The sequence below is a fragment of the Panthera onca genome, chromosome D4 (genome assembly GCF_046562875.1).
Source record: "Panthera onca isolate mPanOnc1 chromosome D4, mPanOnc1 haplotype 2, whole genome shotgun sequence".
NCBI lineage: Eukaryota > Metazoa > Chordata > Mammalia > Carnivora > Felidae > Panthera > Panthera onca.
This window is the reverse complement of record NC_138351.1, coordinates 1,527,545-1,544,744: the sequence shown is the minus strand read 5'-3', so window position 1 is coordinate 1,544,744 and position 17,200 is coordinate 1,527,545. Positions and strand designations below refer to the sequence as shown.

At 47.2% G+C, this 17,200-nt stretch overlaps 2 protein-coding genes across 6 annotated transcripts in view; one reads left to right on the top strand and one right to left on the bottom strand.

Moving 5' to 3' along the window:
• CENPP (centromere protein P) overlaps nt 1–17,200 on the bottom strand; it is a 228,469-nt gene that overhangs the window by 49,077 nt on the left and 162,192 nt on the right. The window lies entirely within an intron of this gene.
• ECM2 (extracellular matrix protein 2) overlaps nt 1–17,200 on the top strand; it is a 33,368-nt gene that overhangs the window by 6,729 nt on the left and 9,439 nt on the right. For 3 of the 4 annotated variants that reach the window (XM_060610298.3, XM_060610297.3, XM_060610299.3), the window contains 6 exons: nt 5,805–6,114; nt 7,426–7,614; nt 9,505–10,101; nt 11,682–11,797; nt 13,470–13,605; nt 16,552–16,709. In XM_060610298.3, the coding sequence (XP_060466281.2) occupies nt 5,829–6,114; nt 7,426–7,614; nt 9,505–10,101; nt 11,682–11,797; nt 13,470–13,605; nt 16,552–16,709 (1,482 nt within the window). In that variant the 5' untranslated portion in view covers nt 5,805–5,828. The remainder of the gene's footprint in view (nt 1–5,804; nt 6,115–7,425; nt 7,615–9,504; nt 10,102–11,681; nt 11,798–13,469; nt 13,606–16,551; nt 16,710–17,200) is intronic. The other variant, XM_060610301.3, reaches the window with a different exon arrangement.

The following is a 17,200-nucleotide window of genomic DNA, read 5'->3' as shown; positions in this document are numbered from 1 at the left end:
TGTTATAAACAGCCAAGGGTACGAGGACAAAGCTTCACCTGAGCACAACAGAATACAGAATGGAAGTGGGATCATTCCTCAAGGAACATGCAATTCTGGCCACATGAGCGAGCATACACGTGTGAGACTTGGAAACGGAGCAAAAGAAAACAGCACCTCAGAGTCAGAGTAAACCTCGGGAGGGAGATCATCGTGTGCAAGGGGTCTGTTTAATTTTAGAAGACCACTAGAAGAACCCATCTAGTTAGAATTCATTAGATGTGCCTGTAAACCGCCTGCCTCTGTCTGGATTAAAAACCTCTGTATGAGTTCCTCTCAACAGGGGCTTCCCCATCTAGACACTTCCGACGTGCTGGGCCCTTCGGTTCCCCTGTCGTGGTGGGTGGTCCTGGGCTCTGTAAGACCTCCAGCAGCACCCGGGCCCTCCCACACACAGGGAGTTGGGAGAGCCCCTCCTAACAGTGACTCTGAAGAGAGTCCAGATGCTGCCAAATGGGACCCATGGACAAAACTCTCTGGCTGAGAAGCACTGCTTTCAGTGGTGGGCTGCAACCTTGTGCTGCAAAGTACTTAAATTTTGCAGGCCAAATAAATGTTAGCATCTACTGAAACTACCCAATCGCGCTCTTTAGCGGAGAAGTCCCCAAAAGTAATACACAAATAAACGAGCATGGCTGCTCCAATACAACTTTATGTATGGATAATGAAATTTCAATTTATGTGATCTGTCATGAATTATTACTCTTCTTTTAAATCTTAAAACCTTTAAATTTAAAAACACAAAAGCCATCTTAAGCTTGTAGGCTGTATACAAACAAGCAGCAGACTCAGTTTGGCCCCTACTCTAATTTCCTGACTTCTGATCTAACCTGTCAAGCCCAGAGCCTGGTCTCCAAGGACCCCATGATACAACTCCACCTCTGTCTGAGGAAAGCGTGAGATCCTACAACAGTGCTAAGAAGTTCACACAACTGGGGATTTTGCGCATTATGTGACAGAGATATGTGATTCCAAATAGCCACCTTCGGACTCCCAACATCAAGGTGGTAGCCCAACCCAACTACAGTGGTGAGGAGAGTTGAAAATTAAAGTGCACATATGTAAAGTGCACCTGTAAAACCATAACACAATCAAGAAAATGAATACATCCATCATCCACAAAAGATCCCCATGACTCCTGGTAATCTACATGCCCCTGCCTCGAGGCAGACATGGGTATGCTTTCCTACAGAAGGGTTTGCGTTTTCTACAACGGAACTGTGTATATGTCCTTCTGTATGAGACTTCTTTTATTCAACATATTTATTTTGAGATTTACTTATCACTGTTGCTAAGTAGTATTCCATGGTATGGATACATTACAAGCTGTTTATCCACTAACACATTGATAGACCTTTGGATGTCTTCCACTTTTTGTCCAGCACAAAGAAAGCTGCCATGAACATTCACATATAAATATGTGTGGACATATGTTTTCATTTCTCTTGGGTAAACAGCAGCAGAATGGCTGGGTAAATGGCAGACGCACATGTAACTTTAAAAAAAACTGCCAAACTGTTTTCCGAAAATGTTTATGCTGTTTTACATTTCCAACAGCACTGAACGAGAATTCTAGTTATTCTGCCTACTTGTCAACATTTGCTGTGGCTTATCCTTTTAATTTTAGTCATTCTGACGGATGCGTGCTGGTATCTGATTGAGGCTTTAACTTGCATTTTCCCAATGACTAAGGATTTTGAGCATCTTCTCATGTGCTTATATGCCTTGCGTGTCTCTTTGGTAAAGTGTGTTCAAAGCTTTGGGCTTTTAAAAGTTGGGTTTTCTTTTCATGTCAGAACTGTGATACTTCTTTATTCTTTTTTTTTTTTTTATGTTTTTATTTATTTTTTGAAGGAGAGAGAGACAGAGCATGAGCAGGGGAGGAACAGAGAGAGAGGGAGACACAGAATTCGAGGCAGGCTCCGGGCTCTAAGCTGTCAGCACAGAGCCCTGATGCAGGGCTCAAACTCACGAACTGTGAGATCATGACCTGAGCCGAAGTTGGACGCTGAACCTCCTGAGCCACCCAGGCGCCCCCTTCTTTATTCTTGATACAAGTACTTTGTTGAATACATGTTTTGCAAATATTTTTTCCAGTATGTGGCATTTTCCTACTATTAACAGTATCTTTTGAAGACAAAAAGCCTTTAATTTTGATGAAGTCTAATTAAAAAATAAATATCACGCTCTCTATTGCTGTACTTAAGAAATCTGTGCTAAATCCAAGGTCACCAAAATTTCTATGTGTTCTTCTACAAGTTTATACTTTTTGCTGTTATATTTATGGTCGATTCTTTGTATGATACATGACTGTGCACCTCGTGCTGACCATGTAGGCTTGGTCTCTTTCTGAACACTCTCTTCTGTCCCACTGATTACTTGTCTGTCTTCACATCAGTATCACACTATCTTTATTTCCCCATATTTGTAATAAGTATCGAAAATCAGGTAGTGGTAGTCCTCCAAATTTATTCTTCTCTTTTCCAAAGTTGCTTTGGCTATTGTAGGCTCTTTACATTCCCACAGCAATTTTAGAATCATCTTGCCATTAAAAAAATAAACAAAATAGCCTGCTAGAATTTTGACTGGCTTTGTGACAAACTATCGATTATAGAATTGAGAATTTAAACCTGAGTCATCTGACCTACACACACAGCACACATACCCTATGCAGTTCTTCCATTTTCTGCAGCAATCCTTCATGGTTTTCAGGGTGCAATCTTGGACATCTTTTGTCAGAAGTATCTTTAAGTACTTCACATTTTTATGCCTTTATAAATGATGTTGTATTTTTTTTTTAATGTTTATTTATTTTTGAGACAGAGAGAGACAGAGCATGAACGGGGGAGGGTCAGAGAGAGGGAGACACAGAATCTGAAACAGGCTCCAGGCTCTGAGCTGTCAGCACAGAGCCCGACGTGCGGCTCAAACTCACGGACCGCGAGATCATGACCTGAGCCGAAGTCAGCCGCCTAGCCAACTGAGCCACCCAGGCGCCCCTATAAATGGTATTGTATTTTTAACTCTGGGGTTTTTTTTAAATGTTTATTTTTGAGAGAGAGACAGAGCATGAGCAGGGGAGGGTCAGAGAGAGAGGGAGACACAGAATCTGAAGCAGGCTCCAGGCTCCGAGTTGTCAACACAGAGCCTGACGTGGGGCTCAAAACCACAGACTGCAAGATCATGACCTGAGCCAAAGTCAGTCGTTTACCCGACTGAGTCACCCAGGCACCCCTTTAGCTTTGTTTTCTTTACTGTTTTTAGCATGTAGAAATAATCCTGACTTCTGTATATTGATCTTATATCCTGAAACCCTGCTAAAATCGGTTGTAGCTTTTTATGTAGGCACCATGGGATTATCTATATACACGAACAAGACATTTGTGAACAGTTTCTTTTCTAGTCTGGATGCATTTTGTTTCTTGGTCTTACATTACTATACGGGCTAGAATATTCAAGAAAATGTTGACTAAAAGTGGTGAGACCAGACATCTTTTCTTTTTCCTGATCTTAAGCGGTAAACATATTTCAAAATCAAGCACGGTATTAGCACTAACTTTTTGATATACGACAATGATCAGACTTAGGTTCACAACTGACAAATGACATTGATACACCGTTATCACCAAGTCCAGAATTTACATTAGAGCTCACGCTTGGTGGTGTACGTTCTATGGATTTGGACACGTGTGTAATGGTAGTATCCATTATTACAGTATTATACAGAATATTCTCAGTGCCCTAAAAGTCCTCTGTGCTCCATCGATTCGTTCCCTGCCCCTTCCCCCCACCCCCCGCACCAACTCCTGGCAGCAACTCTCTTTACTGTCTCCACAATTTTGCCTTTTCCAGAATGTCACAGAGTTGGAATATTACAGTAGCCTTTTCAGACTGGCTTCTTTCATTTAGTGATGTGTTTATTTCTTCCCTGTCTTTTCATGGTCCGACGGCCATTTCTTTTTAGTGGTGCATAATATTCCCTGTGTGGATGGACTACTGTTTGTCCTCCCACCTACCGAAGGACGTCTTGGTTGCTTCCTAGTTTGCTGTAAACATCTGTGTTCAGGATTTTGTGTAGGCATGTTTCCAACTCCCTTGGGTAAATACTAAGAAGCATGACTGCTGGATTACATGGTAAGAGTGTGTTTCTGAGAAACTGCCCAAGCGTCTTCCAAAGGGGCTGTACCCATCTGTGTTCCCTCCAGCCATGAATGTGAGTTTCTGCTGCTCCACATCTTTACTGGCATTTGGTGTTGATTTTGGCCATTCTAATAGATGGGTAGTTGTATCTCATTGTGGGGGCACAGTGGCTCGGGGAAGGCCCGCCTCACCCCGCGAACGTGGTTTTCCATTCGGTTGTCCTCTGGGATCCCCACAACTTACCCACAGGTTGTGAAGCTGACCTGTACTATAGTAGCATCTGATGCTAACAGAGGACTTCATTTCATGCAGAAAGGTTGAATCCAGTGCTTAGAGGGTCTCTTGTCTATTTCCCAAGGTGCCAATAAGATTACTGGGTCAACAGTCTATGGCCACTTTTTGGCCCTATGAGCCTTCAAAACCCCTCCTTAGCAGCTTGGAAATTTAGTCTGTACATAACATCACCTTAATGCTCACCATTTCTGCCAGGGTGATGGTTTCTGAAGTTAACAGTTTTGTTCTGACTGACAGAGGTGACCAAGGCAGGCTGGTGAGGAGTGGGGTAAATCCCATCACCGAGCAAGGCTGCTCCTTTACTAACGATCCTGGGTCCCTGGCATCGTTGAGGGTTCAGACTCTCCTCCATACACCCTGGCTCCATCTTGGGGTACTGACAGCAAGAGGACCTGAATGAAGAGCAGAGGGGAGAGCTGATAGGCAGGGGTGAGGGTAGAGAAACTGACTCTAAGCTCAGAGGCCATGGGTGCTGCAGACCTTCCCTGTAGGACTAACCATGGGCCCAAGTGTGTGGCCGGGTGAATCCGTCAACCGGCCCCACAATCAATCACCTTGTAGAGGGTTACTCTTCACTTTCTCTGCTACCTGACTTCACATGCCCGCACCAATGTGTGTGAGCACAGGGCTACAACCACACTGAGTCCACAGCACCAGGAGTAGAGTATTCATGTCTCCGGTGTGTTTTCAACTTCACCTCACGCAGAATCCTGCACTACCCTTGAGACAGGCTAATTAAGAGTTCTTCTTTGTCCGTCTTATGTCTTTACGACTGATTCTAGTTTCCTGTTAGTTTTATAGGGTGTAGCCGTACCCCCTCATCCCAATAAAGAAAATCATAAAGCGAGAGGATAAGAGAACAAAAAAAAGCACTGGGGGAAAGGACTGTGGGTGGCGCTGGTCAGAGGATGACCTGGCACACAGGTACAGCGACCCTGGATAACCTCTGAGGACCCACAACACAGTGATCCAGAGAGGACTCAGGAAACCACAGCCTGGAGGCCACGTCCAACCCACTGTTGTGTACATGGGAGTGTTGCTGGCACAGCCATTGCGTACCGTTGTCTGTTTTCACATGATAACGTTCAAGACGAATAGCCTGTAAAGTCCAAAATATTTAATACCTGGTTCTTTATACAAGTTTGCTCATGCTTGGTATGAAGGTAAAGATATTAAAAGTTCTTTGATTTTTATTGGGCAAATAGCCCACAGATGATGTGTGTCATTTCTCAAAGATGCTGCTGAGGCATACATATGAGCAATAAGCCCAGTTGTCAAAGGTGAAAATTAGGTACCACTAAATCCGAAATTCTGCTTCCTTCTCATTCTAGAAATTGGATGGTGGAAAAGCCAGCATGAAGTTTGCAGGTTTGGTTTGTTTCCTTCTGCTTATCATCTGTCAAACTGACTTTGGACAAAATGAAGAAGCACCTAGGAAGCAGCGGAGGAAAATGCACCACAGAAGACTGAGGGGCAGCTCCTCGCCTGCCCGCAGGTCCAGCAGGCAGCTGGGGGACCAGCGGACAATGGTCACACCTGGAGCAACACGTCCCCTGCTGAACCTGGACTACAGCACAGAGGAAAAGTTTGACTCTTTTCTAGGTTTTCTTGGAGTAGAATCAAGTTATAACGTGTTACCAGGTAAGAGCCCAGTGAGAGAAACAGAACCTCCAGGAGGACAATTTTCCAAAAAAAAGTTTTTTTTCATATTACTGTATTATCTTTTGGTTTAATCTAATGATAAAGTTTGAAATAATTTAAAATTTCATTTATAGAATGTAATTGTAATAGAAAATTATTGGAAAAGAAAACAGTTATCCCACAACTATGTTTATAAAACCCAGTTACTATTTTCGTTTATTAATTTCTAGTCTGTTTACTGTGCCATGTATTTTACATAGTTATATTCATAATATAGACAATATACATAAAAAGTTGTAAGCTGCTTTCTCATTTACAGTGATAGATCATATAGGACATAGAAATAAATTATTCGGATGACTCTATGAACACAGGGCTGTTAACCAGGGCCTGAGTTAGGCGAGCACAGTGGCGGTGGGGAGAGGGCAGATCGAACGTGAGAGCCCCCCGAGGGTGGGAGTTGGGGATGGTAGCTCATCCCACAAAGGAGAGGTACCAGAAATGATACTGGGTCGGAAGGACAGCATCTCCCCTAACATTCAAATCAAAGCAGGCTGTCTGAGGGCCTTCTTGGTTGACACACTTCCCCACGTGTGTGCCACGCTGTGCACTGGAAATGGAGGCACTGAAGACCACTGCACTGTGCATGGTACAAGGATGCATATGGTGGCATGGGAGCTCTCCTTCCGTAGCACAGCCGTTGTCAAAGAAGGGACAGGTGCAATGTCTCCTTGGGAACCAGTGTCAGAGGCCCTGCAGAGGCAGGCTCCGTGGCCTGGCTGTCCTGTCTGCACACCGGCAGGTCTGGGGCGTGGGCTCACCACCGGGGCTGTCCCTGCCCTGCTCTCTGGCACCGGATGGAGCTGCACTGCCGCGTCTCTTCTGAAATTAGGTACGGCCATCTCATTTGCTGTGGTCCACATAATGAGACACTTTTGGGGCTTGTCTGGGATTTGCAAACTCCCATTCTCTCTGCTTTGGCCATCAGGGCAGCCTGCTTGCAGATGAAGCCCGCTGATTATTCCTGGGTGGCCATCCTGTGCAGAGGCCGTGAGCCCACACTGGACACACGGCATGGATAAGGAATCCCTGATACCTGGGGTGGTGGACGCTGTTGTATAACTTAGTCACCCCGACAGGTACAGTGTGGAGGCTCAGTTCAGAGTCAGGCTACCAGGCTGGTCACTCTCAGAGCCTGAGTGAGAGGCTGAGAGAGCAGGCGGACGCCCCGCTGGGGGTTACATCTCTGGATCTACGTACTTGGTGTGCAAACACACGCAGGAACTTACTGTGTCCCTGCTTCTCTTTCAGGAAAGAAGGGACACTGTCTGGTAAACGGGATGACCATGTACAACAAAGCTGTGTGGTCTCCCGAGCCATGCACGACCTGCCTCTGCTCCAATGGAAGGGTGCTTTGCGATGAAACTGTGTGCCCCCCTCTGACATGCCCCCAAACGATCACACCGGAAGAAGAGTGCTGTCCAGTCTGCGTGGATACCGGTATAAGTATTTAGCTGAAACAAAATATCACATGTGATGGAGTCTTCAACTTACATTTGATTTTGTTTTGTCACTGCCTTAAGTTTTAAATTAAATTATGGTAAACTAGTCATCAAGGTACTGAAGATACTGGCACAGTGATGACAAACATAGACGTTATTTGGGAAAATGCATGGTAGGAGACGGAACTAAACGATCTAGGCTTTATAGTCCCAGCTCTGTCAGAATGAGTAAACTTGGACCAGACCACACTGCACACAGACTCTCAGCTTCAGAGAAGCAGTGACAAAGCTGACATAGCCCACAGTTCCCACATTACACGCGGGGTCTCCCTTAATCTGACTCAGGGTGGGTACGTTTAGACCACCAACAAAGATGAAGAACTCTTGGGGAACAGAGGGAGAGGCGGTTTGCATCTGGAGAGAAAAGAGCCCAATGCGTCCAGCCTGTTCGCTCTCACTACTGCTCGGGTCATCTGGGGACATGCGCGAGCATGGCCCTGAAGCAGGGCCCGCATCTTGGCCACGTGCCCTGGTGCATGTCTGCTGTCCCCTACGCTCATGGGGCTCATATCTGAGTTACAGACGACTCTCAAGAGGGAGGCGCAGGTCCCCAGGAAGAGCCTAGTTAGTGATTGATGAAATAAACAAACGTGGTAAATAATCTGATGGGAAAGAACAGAGACATCTTTTCCGGTCTATAGTTGAGGTAGATGGACGGTCACAGGGTGGGTGTCTACAGAGGCTGTCTACCAAGAAGAACTTTAGAATATTTAGGAATTGCATTTTGGTTTACACTTATTTTACTAAGGTATTATGCCTTTAAAAAATGTTACCAAATATACAGGCAAGATTTAGAAATTATCAGACATTTTTCAAAGGACTTGGAATAATCTTGAAATGCTGTGGCTATTTTGGAAAAATAAACTTGGATATACAGGAAGGATTTTAAATGTTTCAATATGATAGCTTTAGTTTCCTTTCCTTAATTTTTTCCTGTTTTCCTTTTGCATGCCGTGCCAGAGATGTGAAAAAATAACTCACTGACTTTATAATATATACTGGACCAAAATCTCAAGTAATTCCTTCAGATAGTTACATTATCTGAGTTCCTTTCCCAGGTGATTTATGTCTAGATGACTCAGTAAGGATGCACGCACTGGAGCTCACTTCTCCCTGAGCTCCGGTGACTGTCGGGCCGGCCCCGTTTGCTGCTCAGTGTGAACGCAGGCGAGCGTGTGCCACTGACCATTCTGCCCCCATCATCACAGAAAAGTGGGGAGCACCCCTGTGCACACTTACAACAGCATCATCTGAGTCCAGGAGGACTTCCAGAAGGTCACAGAGTGAAAATCAGACTAGAGAGTCCGGGAGGGAGAAAGAGAAAAACTCTCTGTAATTCTAAATTTCAGAAGATGCTTTTGGGCCCGTGGGGCTGAAAGGAAACCAGACAAAAATAGTAATAAATCTACAAACAAAAGCCAGTTTCACTACCACAAGCAAGCAAAATACACATTTCACTTTTTTATGTTCGGCGGTACAGACGCTTACGCTGTTAATAACCCCAATTAACTGAGCAGTATCTATGATAAAGGTCGCACCTCATCACGTCGCAACCTCACACAGGACTGCTTATCACTGTGCATCATGTAACAACATTATTCCCTCTTTATTACCAGGTAGCCAGGCATTTTAGTAAAAATAAATATTAAGGCCACAGGCAAAACAAAAATTGCCTAAAACAAGTCTTAGAAATAAAATTTCAAAAGGTATCTCATGTGTATATCGCACTCAAGTACCTGGAGAGAGTATTTACTAACCTCATTTTCACTATGATTTTTCCTTTTGCTAACGTCACAACCCAACCCTGTTGTGTCCCCATGGTTGGTAGCTTCTCCCCAGCCACTCACTGGTACAGCCGTAAGTGATACAAGTGAATTTTCTGGTGATTCTTCAGAACAAAGAGAAGCAACCAACTTACCCTGTAAGCAACTGACACCTTGTCCGCTGGAAATGAACCCAGTGTTGCAAAAAGAGGAACTTCGGTTTGAGGAGGATGAAGAAGAAATTAAAGAAGATAAAGATAAGGAGCAGAAGAAACAGACCGCTGACCCCGGAGAGCAGGGGAGACCCCTCAGTGAAGGGCGGAGCAGAGAAGGGGGAGAGCAGAGACCCCACGAGGAGGGGAGGCAGGCCCATCAAAGACGACACCCAGCAAGGGAGGAGGAGGAGGAGAAAGAGGAGGGAGAGGGGGAGGACAATGACGAGGAGGAGGAGGACGGCGATGACGAAGAGGAGCACGATGACACCATCAGAGGAGACGTGTTCAGGATGCCCTCAAGACCCCGGGTCCCCCCCCCTCCCAGACGCATGCCACCTCTGCCCAGCGGGTGCTCTCTGTCCTACAGGACCATCAGCTGCATGAGCGCGGGCCTCACGCAGATGCCACCACTCACGGCACCAGAGATAACAAGCCTGGAGCTTGCTGGTAAGAGACGTGGACGCATGTTGTTCTGTCCTTGCCCTGTGAGAGTCCTACTTTAACTTCATAATATAAACTGATCCTAAACACTCTTCGATCATAGAAATAAACTTTGTGGAAGAAACAGCATAGTTACGTGTAAGCAGATTTCTCCAAATCAAATCATGATTTCCCACTGACTCTCCCTCAAGTAGGCTTTACTGAGGTGTGGTAACTTATGGGACGTGTGCAGTTGTGTAACTATCCTACATTCAGGGTGCAGAAAACTCCCATCCCCTCCCCACACTCGCTTGCACCCCTCCCCCTCCCCCCCCCCCCCCCCCCCCCCCCCGCCCCTGGTCTCTGCTGAGGTGACGCGCCTCCAGGGTTTGGCCATCCATGGCCATCACCCAAGTGGGGTCACATGGCACACAGTCTTCCTGGCTGGGCCTCTTTCCCTTGGTGTCTGGATGCTGCTCCTCAGGAGCCTGTGTGGCGCGCAGAGACCACAGGTGCCAGCTGGAGGGTACGGGGTCAGGGCCAGTGTGGGGCGACCGTACGGACAGTTCCACAAACATCCACACACAGAGGCCCGTGTGGACCTGGTTTTCCTCTCGTTAATGCTGACTGACAGAGTAAATGCGTGTTTGACTTTACAGGAAACCACCCACGGTTCCCAAAGCTGGCTGCGGCCTTGCTGCCAGAGATGCCCAGCACCCCCCACCGGCCTCTCCCTCATGTTAGCCGTTCAGGCGGGTATGGTGGGGTCTGGTCCTCCTCCCTGTTCATATGAGGTCACCAGAAGGGCTCTGAGCACACGAATGGCAGGACCAGGTGTGTGTCTGTCTGCCCTGAACACAAAGGGTAAGAGAATCTGAATGGGGTTTCGGATGCGCCTCAGGGGAAACCACAGAAGTAAACTACCAGAGAAATAACAACTGACCTTGTAAACACACACACACACACACTCAACAGACAACGTCGGACACTGTGGTTCAGGACGGCCAGTCTGTGACAGGACACCACACTCGAAGGATCCCTGGGGAACCCCCTCAGGCCCAGCAGCATCCACCCCCGCTCGAGGCTGGCACATCAGGTGCGCTCTGCCATAAGAAAACCCAATCTGTGCATGAAAAAGGAATGACCTGTGCCCAGTCATACTATCTTGGTTTTACAAGAAGGTCACCACCTGGTTTTTGTAGTACTCCCTGTTTCTGGGAAGCTCATTTTCTAGGTGTAAAGTCATTGACTACTGCACTTAACTAAATGTCAAAACAAAATCCCATAAAATTAAAGCATGTAGAACATACTTCTACAGATCGAGGCCACACAATTGTAACATTAGATCTGGAGGCCATCTGAGCTCCTCGTTCAGAGAAGGAGATTTCAGAAAGGTAAATGATGTGTCAGGATTTCATGGATAACAGTCTCGGATTTCTGGCCCAGGGTCTAGGACACATCAAAGGGAAAGTATGCTTAGATAGATGGTGTCCTTGTCTCCCCAGGGTAGAGCTCTCTCGCTATCTATGCACGTGCATGAGTACACGTATGTGTACGTGCACGTCTGTATGCACACGTGAGCCTAAGTTACAGCTGCTGTTTTCCAGGCAATGCCATCACCTCCATTCCTGATGAAGCATTTAATGGGCTGCCGAATTTGAAAAGGCTCGATCTGAGCAAAAATAATATCACGTCCCCGGGCATAGGGCCCAAAGCATTCAAGGTAAGTATACACACTCTGCCTGGTGAGTGATGACCCCCTCGGGCAGCTTTGTCCTGGCAGCAGGGAAGGGAAGGAGACTGAAGTGTTTTCACTGTAGCCTTTTCCTGAGAAAGTCTCCCCGTGATGTCCCTAAGCCACTCAAGTTTTATCTTGATCAAGGTCTGTGGGTTTCCATGCTTCACCCATAGAGCACCAACAACGGCAAAATGACAAAACTAGTATTTTGAACTTATGGAGCAGCCTCTCCTCAAACAGCTGAAAGTATGTTTAAATATGGTCTTTTAGTACATGAGCAGAGCTTATCTGGAAACTTTATTTACATGTTCAGGCTAGAAAGACACAGCTTTGTGATTTTGTGCTGAGGGCAAGACCTGATGAACTTGTGAGCAGCACAGGGTTCTGGAGACACAAATGGGCTCAGATGAAAATCAGCACGGGACAGTGGGGGGAAAGACAAGGGCGAGAGGACAGGAAACAACAGAGAGTAAACCTCTGGAAGACTTGCGTTTGACTAAAACATTTCCTAAAATGGGAGCAAAGGAAAGAGGCCCAAGGAGTGTCAGGGAAGCAAAGGTGCAAACAAGAAAGAAGGGGTCTGTGTATGTAAACAAATACACACGTGTGCTGTAAGAAGCCCAATGAAACACACTGCAACCCCCTTTATGACCTTTGTACAAATTGCTGGGCACGAGTGTGCTCAGTTCCTGGCTCCCACGCAGTTTCTGGGCTGGGACAGGACAGGGCTCCAGGCACCTGTCCTGCTGCGTCAGCTGAGACTCACGCATCTGCTGCGTTTGATCAGAAAGACAGACACATAGGAGAGCATCTCCTTTTCTTGTTTTGGGGTCCTCTGTCCCCTTCCCAAACTGCTCAAGTTTGACTACGTGCTGCTGAGTCACCAGTGAGGCGTCAGAGCTCTACAAGCACACAACCCCAAACACAGGCATGTGCCTCCCAACAGAACTGTGTGGGCACCACGAAGGAGCAGCCTGTGGTATTTGTAGCCACTGTGAAGAAGGTCCACAACACTTAGTGCTATTTTATGACTGTTCCCACTTAGTGTAACTAGAAAATTGAGGTGTGCAGATATATTGTAAGAACTCAAACTGCTATCTTTTGTTTTAATTTTTTTAAATGTTTGTTTTTGAGAGAGAGAGAGAGAGCACAAGGAGGGGAGGGGCGGAGAGAGGAGACACAGAATCCGAAGCAGGCTCCAGGCTCCGAGCTGTCAGCACAGAGCCCGACGTGGGGCTCGAACCCACGAGCCGTGAGATCATGACCTGAGCTGAAGTTGGACGCTTAACCAACTGAGCCACCCAGGTGCCCCTCAAACTGCTGTCTTAATTGCTAGCATCCATGACAGATTCAGAGCACCACATAATCTAATTAACTTGTGTCTACTTCCGAGAAGGTGGAAACCTAAGATGTAGCCCAATGTGACTGGTCCAGTGGTGACAGGAGCTCTCTCTTGCTCACTAAAGCCACAATAGGAGAAATAGGTGAGTGGGACACAAAATCATCAGACACAGGTTGCTGACAATGCTTCCCGCAGGCACGAGAAAGGGCAGGCGGGTCCGTGAGGCTAAGCAGGGCTGCGCTCTGGGCACTCAGTGCCATGCGTGACTGCACATCTATACCAGATGAAAAGGTAACTCGAGATTCACTTTTTAAGCTTCTGAAGAAGTTACTGCGCCTGAATATGGACGGGAACAATCTGGTAGAGATTCCTCCTGACTTACCATCTGCATTAGAAGAACTTAAGATCAATGACAACAGTCTGCAGGCTATCAGTGAAGAGAGCTTATCCGGTATGTAACGTTTGGTTGATGTATGTCCTTACAGCCTTTTCCTCTGTGGTCGTGTGGAAACTTTATGTACAGTAGTGCCAGATGCACTAGTGAGTTTTTTAGGCCACATCACCATTTACCTTGATAAAATTTATTTACTCCTCTCATGGTTGATTCTGGACCAAACTGAACAACTGAAGTTGTCACATTGCGAGCTCGGCATAAAAGAGGCAGCACCACGCAAGCTGTTCACAAATGCTGGCTGGTGTCTCTGCTGGGGCCAAGTGCTGTGTCCAGACAAAGACGCCTAACTCTTCCTTCCATCCTCCCAACAGTCCAGCACAGCTCGTGAAGTACAGTGCTCACCACTTCCTATTTATCTGATTTGAAATATTTTAAGCCTAAAAAGAATAAGCCAGTTTCGCTATTTCTTTTTACTCCCAAAAAACCTCACGAGGAACAAAGCCCTTCCAGTGATGGGAAGAAAACCAGCAATCCTAAGAAATGCCAAGCCTGAAAAGTACAGAGTTCTGGAAATACTCTATTTCCAGATGGGACTGCAGGGCGCACATGAAACACATCAATACACACAAACTGTGATAGGCTTTGTCATATGGAAAAGACACCAGAAAGTGCAATTTCTAACTGCTAGGCGAAGCAGAGGCCGAAGGAACACTGAATTTAGGCCAGCGCGCTGATGGGTGTCTGCTAACTGCACGTGAGGTCACCTTTCTAGCTCCGTTTTTTTTTTTTTTTTTAATTTTTTTTTTTAACCTTTATTTATTTTTGAGACAGAGACAGAGCATGAATGGGGGAGGGGCAGAGAGAGAGGGAGACACAGAATCGGAAGCAGGCTCCAGGCTCCGAGCCATCAGCTCAGAGCCCGACGCGGGGCTCGAACCCACGGACCACGAAATCGTGACCTGAGCTGAAGTCGGACGCTTAACCGACTGAGCCACCCAGGAGCCCCTCTAGCTCCATTTTCTAGACCACGTGTTATAAGGCAGAAGCCCCTACCGGGAGCTGTGCTCACATAGTCCTGGCAGCGGCTTCTCCACATGCTCCCTCCCTCACACACGTCTCCCCAGTCCAAGCACCATAGAGGCCTCGGCCATGAGGAAGGCCTCAGGTGACGGTGCCCAGAGAGCCTCTACATTCTGTGCTGAGCCCTCTGCCGTGGACCGTCAGCCAGCTGGCAGCAAGCAGGGGGCCCCTGAGCGCAGGCCTCCACCGCTGCCAGATGCTGCTCTTTCTGCAGGGAGGGAGGCCCCTGGTGTGGCCGCCAGCGGCCTGCTGCTCTCCACGTGCTCTTGTGGCAGGTCTTCACTCGCGACCCTTCACGGTGCAGACAGTTCCAGAGCAGTGGGCAGGAGGGGTGGTGCAGGGAGAGCAACAGCACGTGCAAAGGTGCACAGAAACAAAAGGGACCGGATGCTTCCGGGAGAGCACGCAGCCCCCCAGCAGTGCTTGCGCGTGGCCACCACTCGCATTCTCCCGTGTCCGTGACCTGCCAGGTTGGCCCCCACCCCACAACGGGAAGGACTTCTACCAACTTCCTGCTTACAAACCCTCTTGCACTGCATCTACCCCACAGGAAGCTTCTCTAGTCCCAGCGTGTTGCCTGTCACATACAACATACACGTAAGCCAGGGTAACTGTAAACTCACGTGTAACATCATGAATTCACACTGGGTGCTACGTTTCTCTCTCTCTCGTGAGGTCACATACCAGCTACTGGTCTACTTTTATTATCTGTTTTCCGTGGGAAAACTTCCATTATGTTCCCAAACTTCAACTATGTTCTAGATAAATGGGCTAGATTCTCAGTACCTCTAGTTTCAGAAATTAGAGAGAACATGAGGAAATATAACCACTTATCAGTTTACTGGTTGGGCCTCCTACTTCCTCTCAGCCCTTCAAGTGACGCCACACAGGCTCGCAGACTAGCGTCCTCTCCTGCCGCCGCCGCCGCCCAGAGGCTCCTCACTGCCTGGTGCACAAGGGGCCTGTGCCAACGCTGTGACCACAGCCACCCAGTTCGAAACGGCCTGTATTCACCTGGCTGCCTCAGCCTCCCATTTCTCTCTGCGTCGTCCTGTGCTTGGGAGTCCAGCCTCACCACTCGTGTGGTCTGCGCCCCTGATGGCGCTGCCCCTTGCTCTTGCTTGGACAACGTCTTGCCTCTCTAATATGCCTAAGAGAGGGAACTGAGATGTACAGAGCACTCAGTGCAATGCCCGTGACTTGAGCTGAATATGAAAACATCCCTATTCTGGAAATCTTGGCCACCGAACCAACCCCAAAGTTACACCCTGAATGTCTGACTCAGATGCCTCTGGGTATCATCACTGCTGAGCCGTCCATTCTCCTTCAGGATTCCAGCTGATGTGGATCATGCCACTCCTGAGGCCAGTGGAAATGATGTAGGGAAACTTATTTGTATAAAGGCCTTTCTTGGTAGCTCAGTCTGAATGCGTGGAGAATTCTTGATCATTCTCCTCTCCAAACATGCATTTGGCTGCACTCTCTGCCAGGAAGTGAACAACTGTGATGAGAATTCACTGCTGTAACTCCCTTGTTCAGAGACTGACATTTGCCAGGCAGAGCACTCCCCTGTCCTCCGTCCATCCCTAATTATGCTGCTGTTTCATCTGGGCGTCCACGTCTTCGCCAATGCTTTAATGACCTCCACAACCTTCTACTGCTCACTTGGGCTCGCTGCCTCTGTGGGACGCCCTCACTCGATAGGCCTGTCTCTGCACTGGATCGCGCACCCAGCATCTTGCTAAGCTGGGCACCTAGGGTGCACAGAGCACTTGGGAAACAGCTCTGCAAGGGGGAGGCCAAAGAAGCGACATCTGCCCTCCAAATAAACTGAACATTTCACATGACATTTTGAAAGATACAGGAACTACATGGTTTTTTGATTTTCTTCATATTCTGACAATTGTATTTTATTTTTTGTAGACCTAAATCAGCTGGTCACCTTAGAACTGGAAGGAAACAATCTCAGCGAATCCAACGTCAACCCTTTGGCTTTCAAATCTTTGAAGAGCTTATCCTACCTGCGTCTGGGAAGAAATAAATTCAGAATTATACCACAGGGGCTTCCGGCTTCTATTGAGGTACCACTATCTTTCTTTCAATGTTTTATGTTTTAAATACAGTCTACCTGAATTTAAAAAAAAAGCACTATTTTAAAACATTATTGTGTGGCAGATTAAATCCCATTTTGGTGCTATATACATAATTTACTATAATTTCAACATTGTGCTTCCTCAAGCAATACACAATTTTAATTACTAGTAGAGACCCTTGATAAAGTGAAAATTGGTCTTCCTGACAGCTCTTGGGGGGAGAATGGGGAAGATGAATGAGAACTTAAACAGAAACTACAACTTGCAAGAAAGCGTCCCAGTTCCGCCCAGCGCCCATCACTGCCTTCCCACCCTGTGCCCAGGCTGGAGCCTCACTGCCAAGTTCACACCCAACCTCTAGCACTGACAGCAGAGGTCTGGAAGACCCAGCGGGGCCCTGGCTGACTGCTCTGAACTCTGTTTCTGCCCTCCCTGCCAGCTGTGGGCTCACTGCCCACGGAGCCACTGGCCCGGGTCTG